General features: G+C 41.6%; 1 protein-coding gene across 6 annotated transcripts in view; it reads left to right on the top strand.

The window, feature by feature from the left end:
* Nucleotides 1-1,018: 1,018 nt before the first annotated feature.
* Nucleotides 1,019-19,312, top strand: part of RAPGEF2 (Rap guanine nucleotide exchange factor 2) — a 192,404-nt gene continuing 174,110 nt past the window's right edge. For all 6 annotated transcript variants that reach the window (XM_054823761.1, XM_054823758.1, XM_054823760.1 and 3 more), the window contains exon 1: nt 1,019-1,505. In XM_054823761.1, the coding sequence (XP_054679736.1) occupies nt 1,437-1,505 (69 nt within the window). In that variant the 5' untranslated portion in view covers nt 1,019-1,436. The remainder of the gene's footprint in view (nt 1,506-19,312) is intronic.

Below are 19,312 nucleotides of genomic sequence, written 5' to 3'. Positions count from 1 at the left end.
AATTCAGTAGGTTTAGTAGATTACTGCCTGAAGACACAGCCTGCTTGAGAGCCATGTACGTCTAAAAGCGTAAGATCTTGTCTCCTGACACCAGCAGTGTATGTTGTGTAAGAAAAAAACCCCAAGGTTATCCCTGTGATTTTTTGCAAATAAAAAATACAAATAAAAATTACAACACCTTACTTGGTGTAACATTAAATTGTCTAACCCCCTGTTAGTGACTGGAAATTAAACAGATTTCTTAATGTTGACATTATTTACATTGCCTGATCCATATCAACAAAAGGTACACATCGCTTGTAAAAGCAAATACATTAATAGTATTACACTGCCGTTAATGGCACATTAATAATACTTCCATGATTCGTATCTTTCAAGCTGCTGTTGAGACACGCTCTGTGTCGTGGTAAACAAAGAAAATCAGCCATGTTGCAAGACCTTTATTCTTTAAAAACTTAAGTTCACGTGAGAAGAAGCAGCCACTAGTTAACCCCCCGAAAAGTGTTAAATTAAAGATTTCACACCCTTCCCTTCCTCATTTTCATCCCACGTAGCAATGACAGAGGGGACAGCCGGCTGATAGGGATTACTCTTGAGAAGAGTGACAACAGGTGGCCTCCCCAAAGCAGGGAGTCACTAGATCCAGCAGATCAAGTCTATTTTTTTTCTTTTTTTTTCTTTTTTTTTCTTTTTTTTTCTTTTTAACGTCCAGCTTGCTCATCACCAATATTCATAGGATGCATCACCGAAGCCGGGATGATGCGCGTCCCTCGGGACGATGGCGACAGCCGGTCAATTTTCATTGTAGGGGTTAAAAACGACAGGGATGGTTTCCCAGGGCGGTTTGAGGGAAGGGAGGAGGATGCTAAACCACTGTTGCCGAGGGGGGGAGGCGGGTCGCTGGGGGCCGCGGCCGGCGGGGGTCCCCCCGCCGGCCGCGGCCCCCAGCGACCCGCCTCCCCCTTCTCCACCGTCCCGCCCCGACCCGCCCCCCCCGCCGCTCCGCCTCCCCAAGCCAGCAACTTCCCCGTCTCTGAGGCGGGCGCGGAGCCCCCCCATCAGCCCGGATGGGAGGAGGAGGAGGAGGAAGAGAAGAAGAAGAGAGGCGGCGACGACGACGACGACGACGGCGGTGCCCGGGGGGATGCGGCGGAGCGGGCCGGCGGGAGGCGTAGAGCCGGTTAGAGAGGGAGCGCCGAGCCGTTGTCGCCGCCGTTACCGGCGGGGCTCGGCTGCCGCCGCCTCCTGCTCCGGGCGGCGGCGCTGCTGAGCCCGCGGTGCCTCCGCGCCGCGCCGCCTCCCATCTCCTCGCTCAGCGCTCCGGCCGCGCAGCCCGCAGCGACAGGCCGCGGCCGGCCCTCCCCTATCCCCTCCCCGGGCGGCGGCGGGTGCCGGCGGAGCCCGGGCAGGCGGCGGCGGGAGGCAGGAGGGGCGCGATGGCGTCCTACGTGGATAACAGCTTCCGCCAGGCGGTGATGAAGAACCCGGCGGAGAGAAGCCCCCAGGTAGGCGGCCCCTTACCCCGGACCCCCGACACCCTTCCTCCCTCCCGGGAGGGGGCCGCTCCGCTGCCCTCCGCGCCCGGCGGGCGGCCTCCGCCAGCGCGCCCGCCCCGCGCACCCCCGGCCGGGGTGGGGGGAGAATCCGGGAGCCCCACGGCCCCGCTCCCGGGGGAGCTGAGCGGCTCGGTCGCGGGTTTCACCCCCGCCCCCACCCCCCTCAGCGCTGAATTCCCGGGCGGCAAGCTCACGGGAAGGGAAGAAATGCATTAACGCGAACAACTTTCCTCCTACTCCCTGGTTTGTTTCTTTTTTTTTTGGGGGGGGGGGGGCAGGGAGGGAGAGAAATGCCAGCTGAGTTTATTTTGAAGGTTGCTTCCGGTAAAAAGAAAAATGCACTTAGAGTATAATTTTGGGGGGTTTTGTTTTGTTATTATCCCGCAGTACGCTGTGGCTCTGGATTTGAATTCAATCCCTACTTTTACATAGCTGGCTGGAGCTGGCAGCGCTGTTTCATAATGTTGGGGCTGAGGTCAGTGGTATTCTTGGCAAGTCCTTGCTCTCCAAAGTAGGGTGAAATCCTTACACAATGGCACCAGGCAGGAATTTTTTAGATACCTGCGCCGGGCTCCTGGAGCCCTCTTTGTCAGACGAGTACGGGAGTTGAAGCTGTTTGTAAGCGTAATTGCACTTGGAGAGGCTCAGAAAGGTTAAATTGGGACTGGAGTGCGTATAGAAACATTTTGACTTAACATGACCTGAAAAACAACTAAACTGAATGAGTTCCTTCTGCTCCCGGATGGTTGCTGCAGTGGCTGTTGCTGCCAACTGTCTAAAGACTAATAAGCTTTACACTGATCCCCACATCAAGCCGCGGGTTCAATAGCTAATGATACAAGGAGTTACTTTGCTTGGAATTGTAATGCCATCTGTCCTATTTTCTAAGGGCTTGTCCTGCTCTCTGAGCAGTGCCCGCGTTCTGGTTTTGGGGAAGAGATGGCATTACTGATTATTTTGGCAGGCGGCTGATTTGCTGGTGATGTTTTCAAATTGGGGGCAAAGAGGAAACCTTGACTTTTGGTCGGCACCCATAAGTCATTCCTCCTACTATAGATACGTCATTGTGGTAATGTTATTTTTATCCTCATGCTCATGAAATACATGTGAGAAAATAAAAACTCCCATGGAAAAATAAACTGACTGCATAGGCATTGTATTTAGCGTGTCCTTTTTGCAAATCTTTTTTTTTTCTGTATGTTTGGGTTTTGGGGGTTTTTTTGTTGTTTGTTTTTTTTTTTTTTTTTTAAAGCCGCTTCTGGAATGTGTTTTTTGTGGTGCTAAAGTTATTTCTCTGTCCTTGTTTGACCTTTTCCAAATGTCTGTTTGCCTTCGGTGCTGGACCCAGCCCTTCAGTGTGTTGTGAAAGCTGAAGGAGGCCGAGTGCTCTCTCCTGGGGAGGACGCTCTCCGCAAACTTGTGGCGAGGTCTCTTGCATTGGTAGAGGGAGGTGTAAATTCCAGCCAGGGGAGGCTGCCGGCCATGTCCGACCTCCAGAGATGGTTATCAAAGGTTGATATGGTGTTCAGGAGGAGTGACACCAGCAGATGCTCAAAAACCAGTTGGTCAGGTAGTGGGGCCACCAGGCTGGGCTTGGAGTGACATGATGTGTGCCGTGTGAACAGTTAAACTTTCTCCTGTCCTTGCCCGTCGGCCCTGCTCTCTAGAAAGGATAAAAAAAAAAAAAGCTAGAAAGTAAGAAATGATGCAGTGAAGAAATTAGCTCGAATGCAGGGATAAAGCTGGTGTGAAGGGCATGGAGCAGAGAGCTAGATCAGGAACACCAGGGCTGCGTTAATGCTGTAAAACTTCCCGAATCAGCAGACTGGAAGCCTGCTGTGGCAGTCACCACAGGAAAAGAAACCCACCCTTAAATCCACGAAGCTGACACTGGCCAAAACAATCCACAAATAAGACCAAATTTGTGGGAAACATAATGTGTTGTTAGCACTGGAAATACTTGAAGCTGGTGATGAGACGTGCCCTCCTGTTGCTGCTGGGGAGAGCGGGGCTTGCAGCAGAGAAGTTCCCTTGGCTCATGCTGAGTTGCGTGTGTTGAGGAGTTTTCTAATGTTGGGTCTCTGTTCTGGAAATTCGGTTTTATTTTACAACAGTATTGGAATTTGAAAGAAATATGTTTATGCATGTCATCTTTCAGTCATTAAGTAAAATATAAAAAAAAGTTTCTGTAGAAAGGCACAAAGAGATTGTTTTTTCTTCATCGCTTAAAGTGACTTTTTATTGTCTCTTGTATTTTCTTTTCCTGGCTGCACTAACTTGTAAAGGTAGTTACTTAATTTTGACTTTTGAGAAGTCACGGGATGTCTTTAAAGCCGAGAGAGGGTTAGAAAGAGAAAATAAATTTGTCATATTCATGTCAGTACAGGAAATAACAAGAGAAGTGTGTTAGTAGTGTATTTGCTGCTTACTTGCATCAGCAAACTTATTGGGGCTCAGCTCCCAAATCCCGAGGAGGCAAATACGCATTTGACATTACTATTCACCATGGATTGTCATGGTGCAATTTGGCAACATGACTTCACTGCGGGCTCAGAGGAGAGGAGTGACAGCAGGATAGCCAGCTCGTATTTGTATGTACAGCTTCGAGAACCGCTAGGTCTGATACACGTTGTCAGAGAAAGTGAGCTTAGCTTTGCATGAACTTCTGTAGTGCCAAAGTCTCTCAGTAATTTTGGAATGGACTGATTTTTTTTTTTTGGGAGATAAACTGTGTATTCTGCAATCACTTTGGAAAATTCTTAGCTTCGTGTCTCTTTGGTGTATCCTCACTTACAGAGTTTTTCTGAATGTTTTGAATTACAGCTCAACTCCATTGACTAAAGAAACACAAAAAACAAAAAAAGGAATGATGTACGTGGCCTGTACTTCAACATGCCTGTTGTGTAACAGAACTGTCCTCTTTAATTGCTTTATTAAAGTATTCATTTTCTCTTTGAAGATGTGAACTAGGAAGTTAATTTAACTACTTTGGGGAATCTAACTTCTAAATGTTCATAAATTACAAATGATTTTATGCCCTTAAGCTGTGAGGAATAGTGATCTATTTTGTTTTTTCTCTGAATGTCGTCTTATATGAACTGTTACAGCTTTAAGTCTGTTCAAAACAAATTCTTATTGGTGTCATAGGCTATCTTGGAAAGTGTGCGTATATATTTTATACTGCTGTAGCTTAATCTGAAAAAAGTAGGGCTGCTTTTGGTTTCAAACAAGAGAAACCGAGCCCTAATCTCTTTCTTTATCCTAACAACTCATTTGTATGGCATGGTATGTGAATAACTAGTTGCCTCAGAAACTCCACATACTAGTTCACTGTTTTCATGCCATGTAGTGACGTCTGCAGGAAGAATTTTTTTTTTTAATGTATGCCTTACATATGTTAGGTGCCTCAGGTTTTCTTCTGGAAACCGCGGTGTGCTACATGGAGGCAATTCGGTACAGTAGTAACGAATAGCAGAGAGGTAACAGCATTGGGCCGCATCTTAAGCGGAGAGGGAAGAACGACACAGTAGCCCTTAGTCTGATACTAGTGCGTCATTTAATGTCAGAAGACATCTAAACAGGATGCTACTGTTGAGCAGATATTCCCTTCTCGAGCACTCGAGAGGAACAATGGTTTAATTATAGGATGTACCTATGCTTTTTCCAAATAAACTTTCAGCTTGTTCCCTAGTCGTGTTATTTTTATACTTGTAACCACTGATAGCATGATTGTGTGCAATCTTCAGATAAGCCAGAAATGAACATTTCCTTCTCGCTATAGTGATCTCTTTGCAAATAAATACCAGGCTATCTGGTTTAATGGGATCATAGAAAATAAGCGTTTTACGTGTGAGTCTAAGCATAGAGAATTATACTTAGTCTTTAAATTCAGGCTTGTTGGGTGTCTGTATATCACATATACCAGAAGACTAAAATGATCTTTTTTCAAAAGAGCTTATTTGGGATTTCTTTCATTTGGAAAACAAAAGTATTTTGGAGCCTGAGTTTTGCTTTCAGATTTTCTTCGCTGTCAGCATGCTACCATGTTATCATCTTTTTGATGCTAGTATTTAAAGAGGAAGGTAACCCCTGTTATCATGCCACTAACAACGGTAGAATGCTGGGAACTGGTTCTGTTACTAAATTTTCCTGCTGGTTCTCAGTAGCCCTGAAAAGTGAAGGACTGTGACAGCTGATGCCTGGTATTTGGCTGTATTACATTGTTATAATGCAGCTCAGGGCTTTGTAATGTCATTATTCAGGAGCAGCTTTAGTTTGCAAGGTCTGATGTTGCTTTTTTTGGGGGGGAGCCCCTTTGGCCAACAAAATGAGGTTCCTAACTGCGCTTCCCGTGATAGGGCTCGTGCTTTCTGCTGTCTGCAGTAACTAATTCTGAAGTGGGGGCACGAGCCCGTTAACGTTTTGTGTTAACACTGTGAGCGTGGTTAGTAACACAGCGTAATTAAGAAAGGCTGTTGCAAGTTCTTGGTCCAGGCACTTTTCTCTTGCTTGGCAGTTAGCTTGAAGTAAAGTTACCATCGTAAAGTGGGTTGTAAAGGTAGCTGGTCTGAGCAAAAAAAGCCCTGTAGATGCCACAGGGTTTTGGTAACTTGTTCAAAATAGTTAACATCCCCAGAACGTGTCTCATGAACTGTAAGTTGCGTCTTTCGGTGTCTCTTGGGCTGTATGTAGGGGAGATGGATACAGATAAAATGGAAGAAGTTATAATAGACCTGTGTATGTATAGACCTTTTGACCATAGAGGTTTTTCTTGCTGTGTTTCAGCGCTTAACTGAGAGGATAAAAAACCAAAGTGATTATTTGGAACAAGCGAGACCTTTACCTGACAAAGCAAGTAATGTATTTGTTCAGAACAGTAATAATATTGGAGAATGTGTTTTGGAAGTAATTATACTGGGTTTTTTTTGCTCTTAATGTTTTCTCTCAAGCTAGTATTACTATGCAGCGTAATTTCATGCCCAACAAACTTAATTGTATGAATATGTCTTTTTGTGGCTGATAACTAAAACCAAAACCCCTTGCGCAGCTCAGATTTTCTTGCGACCTCTCTAATCTCAGTCTGTCGAAACAGCCCTGGAATGTCCCATTGTGAACTTCCACTGTCAATTTTCATGTCTTTCCCAAAACTATGGGCATGTACTGTAGCAGGCTGCTCAGTATCCTGTTTGTTTTGAAAGAAAATATATTTATTTCCCAGTCTTTCTGACAGAGAGTGCATTTTCCCATAGCCGTTCATATCTTCGTTGCTAAGAGCTTTGAGAATGGCGAGAACATTGAATTTTTACTTTCTTTTGCAGTAGTTCTCCCCTGTCATAGGGCTCGTACCTTCTGCGTTTGTAGATTTCTGTATCTTGTAGTAATGTGGGTTTCACCAGCGCTTGCAAAGACCTCGGAGTGATTGGGAAGCCTTCGCCTGTAGAGTAGAAGTAGCTGATTTGAAGCCTTGTCCTAAACATTTGTCTGCTTTCTCATTACATCAGAAGATTGCAGCTTGGTTAGCTGTACGTATCTGAGCCAATTTGAAACTAGGTAACTCGGAAAAGTGAGGGTTTAACTGTAGCACCGATAAGCTCTGTGTCATTTCCAACTTGATTAATTATCTGTTTGGTAGAGCTTGCTTTTGATTTCTGCCATGCCGTGGCTGCAGAAGTGTTTGTGCTGGGTTCGGGCTGGGTACGTTCCTGTGAGCGTGTTTTTGACAGCCTCGTGGACATACTCTCCTGTGCTTTGAAGCTGGGAGTGTAACGATGCTGCCTTGCCCTTCCGTGGTAATTCTGCCTAGGAAAGGTACTGAAGTGAGCAGTGCTGGGCCTGAAGCCCGGGGATCTTCTACTCAGCCCAAGCTTTTGTTTTGTCTACTTGCCTGTTAACGTGCCGTTCAGACCGAAGAGCGTGTGCCTGTACCCTCAGTGGTGCGAAGGGACAGCACCGTCCCTCCCGTCCTCACTCGCCCCTCTGGTGAGCTGGGGAGGCTGCAGTAGGGGAGGGTTTGTGCAAGGCAATACTGATTGCCGTGGCAAGGCTTGCCCTTCTGCTAAAGCCAGTAATGAGCAAAATCATCTGTTGAACTTCTGAGACAAAAAACCATTGATCGTTCTTGTCTTGAGTGTAAAAGTGTAGATCAGCAAAACAAGTGTTTTGCCCATATCTTGTTTTTCCTTGGAAGGAGTATACAGTGTTCCGTGGGTTATCAGGTTATTCATGGAAAACACTTTGTACCTGGGAAAAAAAGCTTCAAATGTAATCTCTGAAGATGCTTCATTTATTCTATGCCTATTACAATAGAGGTTAGCTAAGGTTTTGTGAAAACAGTTATTGCTTCTTGAATTCCATTATTTCTAAAAGTCTCTATGCTTAAAAGTCTTTAAAAGTCTGTAGGCTAATGCAAATTATTGAGTGGTAGCTACTAATTCGTTCTGATGAATTAGTGATCTGATTTTGATAACTTTTTTCCCCTAAATCAGAATGCCGCTACTTAATCTGTTAGTGTGTTTCAAGAATAGCCGTACGTATACTGAACAGTCATTGTAAGAACTTTGACTTCCTCATTGAGGGTTTTTTTGTATCCTCATGAGAAAATATATTTTGGCTTGTGTTTTGGGAACTTTCCCACAGTAGGAGATCTAATTTTTGCGAGGTATTGTTTGGGGATTCAAAAGGAGCGCTGGCAGAGAGATAGCTCTACAAAGATGCTTTGTGAAGGGCAGCTGAGCCTGCGCGCCTTGCTTGCTGCGGCCAGTGTTGCAGATTTAATTTGCTGGATATATTTTGCACGAAGGGATGTATTTGAATAAGTCTTGAAATGGCAGTGGTTCTCTGCTTCCCTTTTTCTGAAGTTGGTGAAGTTGACTGCTTTTCTTGAAAAGGGAGAGAGAGGAGCCCTACTGCAGTGCTTTTCTTACAGCTTTGTTTTGGAGTTAAAATTAGCTATTTGTTCTCTCTGGGTATCTCTGTGTTCTACCCGTCTATCTGTAGATGTATTTCTTTGTGTGTCTCTGTCTTGTCTGACCTGAATAAAAGTGATTTAATAGTTGAATTTCAGCAGTTCTAAAGAAATGTGGCCAACAATAGAGAGCAGCATGTATGTCATTACCTGATGAAAACACTGAAGGAATAAGATAAGGTTAAAATATATAAATGTTCTTAGGAAAAAAAGAGCACAAGTTTGCTTTTCAGCACTGATAAAAATTGAAGGAATTTTCTGGTATTACTTTTTCTATGCATAGCATTTTTCTCTTATTTGTATGTATTCTGATAAACACCAGCAACACAATGAAAATGCATCTGGTATCAGTGTAAATTACCTGGGAAAGGGTGTTAAGTTTCGTGGAAGATATGTTGGTCCAGCATGCCTGTTGTTGACTGTCTTTACCGGAATGTTTGTTTTTGCTTGCTTGCTTTTTTGTATGTCTTAAAGTTAAAATAAACTTGGCTTAATAAATAAAACCATTTATTTCATTGTTATTTCTGGTTTCCAAAGGGGAAGATGAATCCTGTTGCCTGTGGGATGATGCTTTACAATTTTTGAGGGTGTGTTTTTTGTGGTTTTTTTTTCCCTTTACAGTTTGTATTTGCAGTTCTGTATTTTTAAGGATACTCGTCTCCATCTTTATTTTACTTTTTCTGTAATTGGGGGGGGGGGGGAAATATTAGTACAGTCTTTTCAATTTGAAATTAGTCATTCAGATTTCTTGTCCTGTTAAGCAAAAAATAACCCAAAATTTAGAGGGGTAAGATAGGATGTTACGCAAATGCGGTTTGTAAGCAGTTGATGGGAAAACAAGCCTGTACCACCAATACAGTTGGAAGAAGCTTCTGCTTGCGATTCGACTTGCTGAAACCAAAGGCTAAATCTTTCGTGGTACATTGTGTTTTTCTAGCAGCAAAGCTTGTTTAAGAGCTTTGTTTCCCATGCTGATGTTCTCGGCTGCCTCATTTGTGCCGATCCAACTGTTTGCGAGGCTACAGTATAAACAGGATAAGCGATACAATCTGGTTAGCTGAACAAAAGAAAAGTGACTTATTTTTGAGAGGTGGTGTGTGAGGGGTTTTTTTCTTTCTAAAATCTAAGTGACTCAGTCTGGTTCAGATTATGGCTCCAAATGTCGGTGTTGGTGCAGCTGAAGGTGTGAAGACTTGCGCTACCAGACTGAGAATAAATGCTTATGGCTGTGTGTAGGAACCTCTGAAACAGCTTAACCTCCTCCAGAAAGTATATGGTGCTCTGTTTTCGAACAGTATCTTGAAGTATAAAAAAATTTAAACTGCATGGAATATTATGAAGTTGTTTATTCTTGATGCATTTCCTAAAATGAGGAATTTTTTTTTTAAGGGATATGTACAAGATGCTTCTCGAGAGAGGTCTTCCATTTTTGTTTGTTGTTCTGAGGATTAACCTCAAAGGAAACTTTTGTAATAAGGCTGTAGCTCTAAGGTGTTTTTTCCCCATTAAAATACAGCAATAGTAAGAAACCTGGGTAGTAACACTGCCTTTGTGTGCACTGAATTGGGTGGGTAATAGATGCTAACGCCTGATATATTTTTGTATTGCTAATACTGAATCTTGTCTGTATTTATGGTGCTTTGTTGTATGGTAGCTGAAAAATGGATGCTGGTGGGCTGTCTTTCTGGGGACAAAGATGTGAAGTGAAACTTAATTTTATTGGTATGCGAGTTAAGAGACTTGTAAGCTTCTCCATTTGGTATCTGAAATCTACAGGGGCATACCTAAAATACATACCCGATACTGTTTTTGTTTTGACTTTGAGATAAGTGCTTAATCTTGTCAGGAAACCGTTCCCTCACCCAAACGGAACATTTTCTCAAAATATGTAATCTTGCTGAAATCAGTAGCACGTTGCAGTTGTGTGAGTAGCCAGCACTCATTTGAATAGTTGAGTGGATTTCAACTGATTTTCAAAAGACACGTCAGAATACACAACTTACACAGCAGTAAATATTTAGATACATTTTGTACCCGGACAGACGGACTTAGCCCTGCAGTATTACAGATTTCTTTTGTATCTGTTGTCGCTGTTCCTGTGGGTGTCGGAAGCATCCTCCCCGGTCCACGCCGCGGGGCAGGCAGGTGCTGCTGGAGCAGGCGCCGTGCCCCATCAGTTACTTTTACCCGTGTGCTGTAGCTCATTCAGGTTTTTGAAGGTGGCACAGCTATGGTAATAAAAAGACACGCTTTTATTTAAATAGCGACATCAATATTTTTAAGTCGTGGCATTTTATTACGTTTATCTATGTGGTACTTCGTGTTCTAATAGCTTTGAACTTTATAAGTTAGTAACTGCAAATTTAAAGTGTAGTTAAAATGTATTAAGTTGTATCATTGAGGAAGAGCAGGCCCCACAGCAGACAGGATGGTATCGTTAAAGTACTGCTGGATTCTGTGATAGCTGATGAGAAATCTTTATTAGAAAGTGAGAGGAAGGGAGGTGACTGTGCCCACACTGACAGTCGTGCTGGGGAGCTCTGCCGCTGAAATTGTTCCTCGACTCCAGACAAACCACAGTCTCTAAAAAGATTAAAAAACTGGAAGAAAAATGCAGGTGTTGGGTGCTGCCGAAGCAGAATGTGTTGTAAAGATGTTGCGTGTGGTTGGGCTTTTTATCCCAGATACTAAAGTCATAGGATGCTGAAAGCTGAAGTGATGTAGTTGTGATTTCCTGTTGAGGGTAGTTAGCGACTGGCAGCTTCTCCAGCGAAAGCAGTAAATGGCCCATCGATTGAAATTACATTACTACTGTTCCTTTGTAAAATATTAATTTAGCTTGTGGATGAAATATGTGGTGAGAGCATGGAGAAATACAGTTTGTTTATATAGGTTCCTTTTTGGCTGAAGTCTCAAAGGAGCAAAGAGCAAATCATAGACTCATAGAATGGTTTGGGTTGGAAGGGACCTTAAAGATCATCTAGTTCCAACCCCCCTGCCATGGGCAGGGACACCCTTCACTAGACCAGGTTACCCAAAGCCTCATCCAACCCGGCCTAAATAGATCTTAGGAAAAGCAATAAATGGGGGTATAGTCCATGGAGGATGCTCTATTTGGGTATGAAACAAGAAATAAGATTTTGTACTGGTTAATGATTAGTGCTGGTCAGGTGGCCTCTCTCTCTCAACTCTTCTGCATTGGTGAAGTAGCCAAGTAGTTTGTTGAATATATTCCCCGCTAAGGAGGTAGTGAGCAGACGGTAAACGCTCCCAGTGAGGCAGTTCTCGCTCTGAATCGTGGAAGGTTGATTCTGAGGGTCTCAGTCTGAGTTGCATTTCGTGACCTGTGGTACACATTTCTAGACGGTGCATCAAATTTGTTGGGGGTCTATAACGTATTTGTTAAAGCAGAAAAATATCCGACCCCTGTGGTAATGGCACGCGGTGATCTGATCTGAAGACTGAAATATTTCACGTGTACCGTAGGTATGGAAACACAAGCGGCTCTGCCAGCTACATGCTGACCAAGAACAGGCGCTTGCTGGAATGAGGGTAATTGAGTTTCCTTGTCACGGCTTCTCTGTTACTGCTGAAAGCTGCTAATTAGCGCCAATGCCTTGTTTTAATTCGTGATGATTTAGTTCGAAAATGCCAGCTCCTTGGTCGTAGGCCACTGAATGACTATCAGATGGCAACGCAATTCAAGCTCAGCTATTAAGAATGATTTGAGGTAACAAGGCCAAGGGAAGGATGATTGTTGTTGTTGTTGTAGATGTTTGCTGAGGTGGAGGAGAGGAGTATGTTCCATCTCTGCCGTATTTTAGGTAGCTGTCTATTTTAGTGCTACTAGCTCTTATTTTACCAGACTGAGTGTTGATGGATAGCTGGTCTCCACTACTCCTAAGTCTGTTTTAAGAAGTTTTCTTATTTAAGATAACTCTTAGAGGGATATTGCTTCAGTAGTTGAAAAATTTCTGGACTACTGGATATTGCTGTAAAATGTGATTGCGTACGTGACATGGCAGTGTATAAAGGCCTTGTTAGCTTCGTAAAGCAGTTCTAAAGACCTGGAGCAAAGAAATTTGAGATTTCTGGTAGAATACTTTTTCATCCACGTGAGAAGATGACATGTTTCTGAATTCCCAGGTGAATTATTAATCCTTTTTTAATTTCTTCCCTCTCTTGTTCTTTGTACCTAGCCCTGCACAGTGGTTTAACCTCTGTCTTATTAATCTGATGTGTTGTAGTTTCTCCCTTTCTAAACCTCTCTTGGTGGTGTTTTTTAATTTTGTACCTTAAAGTCATCACTCAGACTTTTTTTTATTATTATTATTAGGAAAGCACTTAGAAACAGCAGGGTGGATTTGGCTAATGCTTTCATTCGTGCATATTAAGTTCTATGTGGGAAGTAAACTCTATTGGAATTGGCATATGTCAAATTTCTAACTTTATTGAGTCGATAAACTAGCATAGCTGTTTGAGGTCCGATGTTCTTATGTGAATGAATATTCTATGTGAATTTAAAAGTAAAGAGAAAATAATGGCACTTTCTTACAGCCCATCTTTGCTTGATAGTAAATGAACATTTAGCCATGACGAAAGTAACACGTTTTATAGTGACACAACCTACATAAATCCAGTTGGATTTGTTGTTGACATTGGCCCACGTTCCAGCGTACGAGTTACCTTACATTTCTTTTGAACAAAGGAGGTTTGTTCGAAACAGGTGCTCTAATGGTTACCCCGGCCTTTATAAATAGCTTTTAAGTGAAGTATTATTTCTGTTAGCTGCGGGTAACTTCATAAGGAATCATGGTTTATTGTGTGAAGTTTCCATTTAAAAAAATTTTTTTAAAAAAATCTAGAGTATAGCTTTACTGCCTCATATGTTGCTGTTTATTTTTAGAGTGTGCTTGTCACAATTTGTCAGCCAAATATTGGCCCGTCACCTCTGCTGTTAGATAGCTGCTGAAATACCATTCCCAAGATGACTTTTTTAAACTATGCATAATGAATTAATATCTGCCCTTGTTGTTCCAGGGTAATCTTAGTTTCAGTAGGAAATAAGGCAGCTAGAACTCGCCAACTTTACAAAACCCATAAAGTGGTAGAAAAAAATCAGACGCTTTTATTAAGTATTGTGAGCATACCATAATGTGTTAAACTCAATTAACGTGCTAATGGTTGTGAGAGTCTGTGGTAAGTTGCCTGAGCGTGTCGAAAGGTTTGAATTTGAATGTTGTTTATGAACAGTAGTGAAGAATATTTCTAAATCAGTTGTAAAATGAGCCAGGAGATAAGGAAGAAATAGCAGGGCCAGTATCTAGGCTGGTAAGACATGGCTGCTTAAACACTGTGCATTGCTTTAGGAAAACTATATCAGAATTTCTTTTAAGGAAAAATGAAAGTTCTACTTTATACGAGTGACATCTGATATTTTACTTGATTTCTTTTCCTGTTTCTTCTGTTTATAGATGTCGTGAGTTTGGGATTTATCTGAAAGCTAAGGTCAGGAAGTGCCTTCCTCCAGAAATGCTACTGGTTGTGGTTTTCTGGCATATCCTTTCCCCTCTCCTTCCCAAAGGGAACTGTACAGAAAGTACTTTTCCACAATGAAACACAGATCCTCAGCTCTGCCGATTTCACGCTCTGACTGTGGCATATACTGCTTCACCTCAAAAAATGAAACTTTTTAAATCATCTCTTGGTGTCCACATCAGTTATATGACTGATTACGATGCAAAAGGCAGTAACCACTTTATCTTGAATTATTACTACTTTGAGTAGAGTCTACATGTGGGTTGGGATGTGGATGCAGAGGAACATAGTCTGTATCCTATTTGGTAGGACTTATTTCCCATGTGGATTTTCAGATGACTGTAACAACTTTATTTTAGATGGGAGTCATTATATACACGTGGGGGAGATGGTTGTCCATTCCCTGTGCTTCCACCAATCATTAGAGGTCATGGTCTTCACGCCAACATCCCGTCATTTCTCCTGACATGGAGGTGATGAGAATAAAAAGCACAAGGGCGTGAAACAGATGAAGTTTTTTTGCAAGTTCTGGTGTACAGAAGAGGTTTTTCCCAACTTTCAAACAAAAGGCAAGTACTTAAACCAGTCCTCTGAGAGAATATGGCAATTCTGAGGGCAGCAAAGATGTGGGAGTGCAATGAATGCTTTTGACTAAATAACTGGGTTTGTGGTAGTCAGGGTTCAGTGCAAGGTCTTAAATTCAGGATTGATTTCTCACAAATCGTTAGTCATTAAAGTTTGCACTGTTGTTTATGCAGCAGAGCAACTGAACTTGTATGCTTGTGGTATGACCACGTACAGCAAGCATGTACCTTAAAGTACTTTTGAGGAATAGCTATTGGTATAAGGAATTTAAAATGAAATTATATTTGAAGAGATGATCAAAATCTTTAACTAAACAAAGGCCTGGCCCCCAAGTCTTCTTGCGATGTTCCCCTTTTTAAAATTTATTTAAATCTATGTACTTATTGAAACTACTGATGACCAGTAACAACTCCTTTTTGGAATACAGGTTTGACAGTATGTTATATAGTCTACAATGACTATTTTGTCATTTGACTTTGTTTTATATTGTTTCATACTTCCATATGCAGTAAACTAAATTGTATTTAGATTTAAGACTGTCAACAGTAGCTGAACATTTTGTTTAACTTCAGGTTCCTGTATCTGGCTGTTGTATAACTTTTTATAATGGACCTGATTTGTGTTTAGTACTTTGGATGTACTTTTGAGAGACTTTGCAATCTGTTGTCTTGAACAGGTTTCAAAAAAACAAATAGTGAGGTTGAATTGTCACTGTTTAACTATCTCATCCTGAATGTGCAGTGCCAGTTGAAAGAGGCTTATGAAACCAGCTCTGATGTCTTAAAGTTTTCTTAGCTGTTGAAATTCAAAGTACTGACCAGACTCTTTTAAATTTATTCCAAAAGGTGATGTGGCACAAACAAATTATTTTTCTATATTCACCCTGTTTCTAACCTTCTTGGTGCCCTGATGATTGGGATATCAATTTTTAATTCTGTCTTTAACTAAGAGATGGGATAAAACCCCAAAGTGCTATTTTGATGTGAGTCCCAGTGCTCAGAAGGCTTGTGAACTGGACCTGCTCCTTTTTTCTTGGCCAAAATCCTGCGTAGACTCTGCAGAGAGAGAAACTTGTGTGTTTTCACAATTTTTCTTTTGCTTTCAAATAGTCACCATAATAATTAGGCTGCTTTCATGTTTTGCTCGTATTCTTAATTGCTAACCCTGTAAAATAACAGGGACCTACAATTAAAACAAAAAAATCCTTAACATCTAACCTCTGTGTCTTATCTTCCAGCTGTAAAATGTAGAGGGGTAGTAAGCATCTTTTTGGTGCTTTGCTGTCTGTTGAAAGTTGGCCTTGAAACCACTGGAATCAGGTTGCATGTCAAAATTTTGTATTCAGTTTAATAAGTAGAATTGGTAGCTGTAAAGTAAGGCCAGAGGACACGTGTTTGAGTGCTGAAGACGATATTTTTCGCATCCACTACTCTGTTTCTTTGTTTAGTATCTGAATGCTCTCTAAAATTTCAGAATGGACATTTACCATGATGAATGTGGTTGTTTTTGTTGTTTGTTTGTTGTGTTGGGTTTTTTTTCCCCGAAGAAAATGACGAAGTAGTGACTGTACGTAGTTGTAAAAGCAAGATGCAGTCGTTCTGTAGGTGCGCTACGGCGGGATCCTGTGGCAGACCATCACACGTGGTGCTCTGCAGGCAACGCAAGGGTGTTGAGCGGCGGGTTGTTGGTGTTGAGGCATTTTGGCAAATTCTAGCTCTAAGGATAGTATGTCCCCTGTGATACCTGCATTGCAGCTGCTCTGGATGGATAACCTGCTCGGAGTACACATGCAAAACTTGAAGATGCTGCAATCATGAGTCATTTAGAATATTTTAGTCAGGAGCCTGCTGTTCGGGAACATACGTTTATGTGCAGTGACTTTTCAAATAGATTCCAACTTGATTCACTTACAAATTCTTTACCTTGAGAATATTAAAAGGAAATTATTCCTAGGGAATTAATTCACCACTTTAGTTAATCTTTTCAGGAAATCTGTGAAGAACTTGAATGTGGTAAAGGTTTTTCCCGCCATTAAAAAAAAAAAAGGCGGGGGAGGAAGGGGAGTAAATAAGCGATGTGTGAGACCACCTGCTAACCAGAAGATTGTCTTTTGATCCAAGATAAATACAGAAAATGGAGTGAGAAAGTTCCAGGTAGGGGCACGATAGTGACCTGGTAAAAAGCCAGGTACAGAAAAAATGTTGGACTGCTTAATACAGCATCACCCACGTAGTGGGTTGTCTTCTGTGTGTGTCAACTTGCATATTATACTACCATCACCTAACTGTTTCTTGGATGAGAAGTTGGTATTTTTTTTTTCTTTCTCTAACTGATAATCTTCCAGTTAGTATCAACTATGATTTTTTTTTTCTTTTTCTGTCTACTCTTCTCATTCTCTTTACAATTGTAGGCATTTCTGTGTGGGATCTTTATTTCTGATTGATTCGTGCTGCCAGGATTCAGCTTTCTAAAATTAAAAAATTATTCACTTTGGTTCATGAACGATGCAAGAAAAAATACTTTAGAATAAATGGGAATTCAGTCTGTCATAATCACTAAAGTGTACTTGCTGCTTATGGACAGATTCCTTCCTCAACCTAAAAAAATGCCCCTTTTATAAATCCTGTATACTGTCAAAATCTGAAGGATGAAACAGCAACGGCACAGACATCTCTTGGTATGCTGAAATTTAAAAAAAACACTAGGGTTATTTTTTTGGCTTGTTATTTACGAAATTTCTGTTTAATCAATAGTCCGTGGTTTACATGTGCTTTTTATTAAAAAATAAAGTTCCCAGCAATAACAACATGATACTGAAATGACACACATTAGAAATGGTTTCTGACTGTGTTTATATTTTAAAAAAATCTATTCAAACATCTGTTTACACTTGAATCAAATCAAGAAAATGTCCTTGCTGTCCTGTGGGGTGTGTGCGGTTTCTTTGGTTTTGTTTTATTTTGCATTAAGAATAGAGTTACGGCAACTGAAACTAACTTAGCTACACTGAAATTGTATTGATTGATAGCGTGAAGTGTTTGAAACAACGGGAATATGCTCTAAATGTTCAGTTGTGGAGTGTTTTTTGTTAATTTTGTTCTCATTATGATGTCTTCCTCTAGTTAGCATGAGTTACAGTTCTGTTAATATAAATGTTACATTTTGTAATTATCAGTTTCAACAAATAAAGCCTGTCCTTTAAAAAACAAAACAAAACTCCTTTACTTTGTGTAGGAGGACTGTAAGATACTACAAATGAGTGTAAGAATGAGGATGTACTTTCCAAATTGGTATTTCGTATTTGGGGTTATGGGTAGCCGTTTCTCAATCTTTCCCCCAGTCTGTTAAGGATGTAATCTGGAAAATCAGCTGGCAAGTAAATTATTCAAACATTATGCCAGCTTTAAAAATATAGGCGACATCCAGAATTAAGTAGTAATTAATAGCTTCTAGTGGAATCCTGAAGGTGTTTAGTTGGATGTCTATGTAGCTTTGAGAAATAAGCTTTATCTCATGCTTTTTCTGTTAGCTGCTGCTTGTTTGGCACTTCACAAAGGAGCAGTGGGAAAAACTGTGGATCTGGAGAGTAAGAAATGCTTTTATAGTCAATGTAAACTTAGAGTGAGGGTGAAGGGTATACTTTTACGTGTATAAGCAAATATTTTAATATCAGACTGTTTTGTTCTCTGTTGTCATTAGAGCTGGGAGAGCAAGCAGAGGACTGGAGTGCTCTTTTTTTCCAGCCAATTTGACTTCTTACAAATAAACTCTCTGGTGCGTATTTTCGTGTCCAGCTCCTTTGAGCATCACTGGAAGTTACAATACAATGATAGCAATGTAGAGGGGGAAAAAAAACCTTTTTGGTGTTTCTGCATTACGACTGTACTGCTCTTCTGTAATTGCTACCCTGCGGACAGCTGAAAGACGTTGCCCGTTTCGCAAGGCAGATTGTAGAGCTTTTCTGTTGATGGCACTGGTGGTAGGCTGCTGTTTGGAGGGACCTCAGAGCCATTTAAATTATCTGAGTCATTAAAAAGTTCATTTTAAAACACCACAATCACTTTATCTGACCCTATCTTTCTGCCACCCATGTGCACTTACTTTTAACACTGCCAGGAGAAAATTATTTTTATGTATCTTCCAGTTCTTGAAGGATGACAAAAGATGTTTCTGATGCCCTGCAGTTTGACTTGCTAGGTGAATGTGTAAGGATCGCGTAGTCTTCAGTAGCTAATGCACTTACACCACGTCCTTACAGGGGTTCTTCGGTCTCCACAGTTAGCCTATAAAAATACTCGAAATTTGAGGGTGAGATAAAAGCTTTCACCAGGCAAACTTTATAGCGACAAAAATGATTATTAGTGAAACTATCTTTGCAGTCTGGAAGACTTAAGCAGACTGTTGTTTGTTAGGGAGCCTGCTACAGTTTGAGATCACTTTGACCCTCTTTCCTAAGTGGAGGAGGGGGGACTCCTCCAGTTTTGTCATGGTTAGAGCGGTTGAGTCAAGGCGAGCACGCGGGCTTGAGTGTTGCTGATGGAAGCGGATGTTGTTGCTCTTCTCTTCCCTGTGGGGTTTGCCTAGATGAGATACCCTGCTTCAACCTGAGCACTGCCATGCTGTGTGTAAGGCTTTTATTCAAATAACCATCTGCAGATTTCCCCCCCCC

This window comes from Grus americana, chromosome 4 (assembly GCF_028858705.1).
Source record: "Grus americana isolate bGruAme1 chromosome 4, bGruAme1.mat, whole genome shotgun sequence".
In the NCBI taxonomy this organism is placed as follows: Eukaryota; Metazoa; Chordata; class Aves; order Gruiformes; family Gruidae; genus Grus; species Grus americana.
The sequence above is the reverse complement of the archived record's forward strand: the minus strand, read 5'-3'. Positions and strand labels throughout refer to the sequence as shown.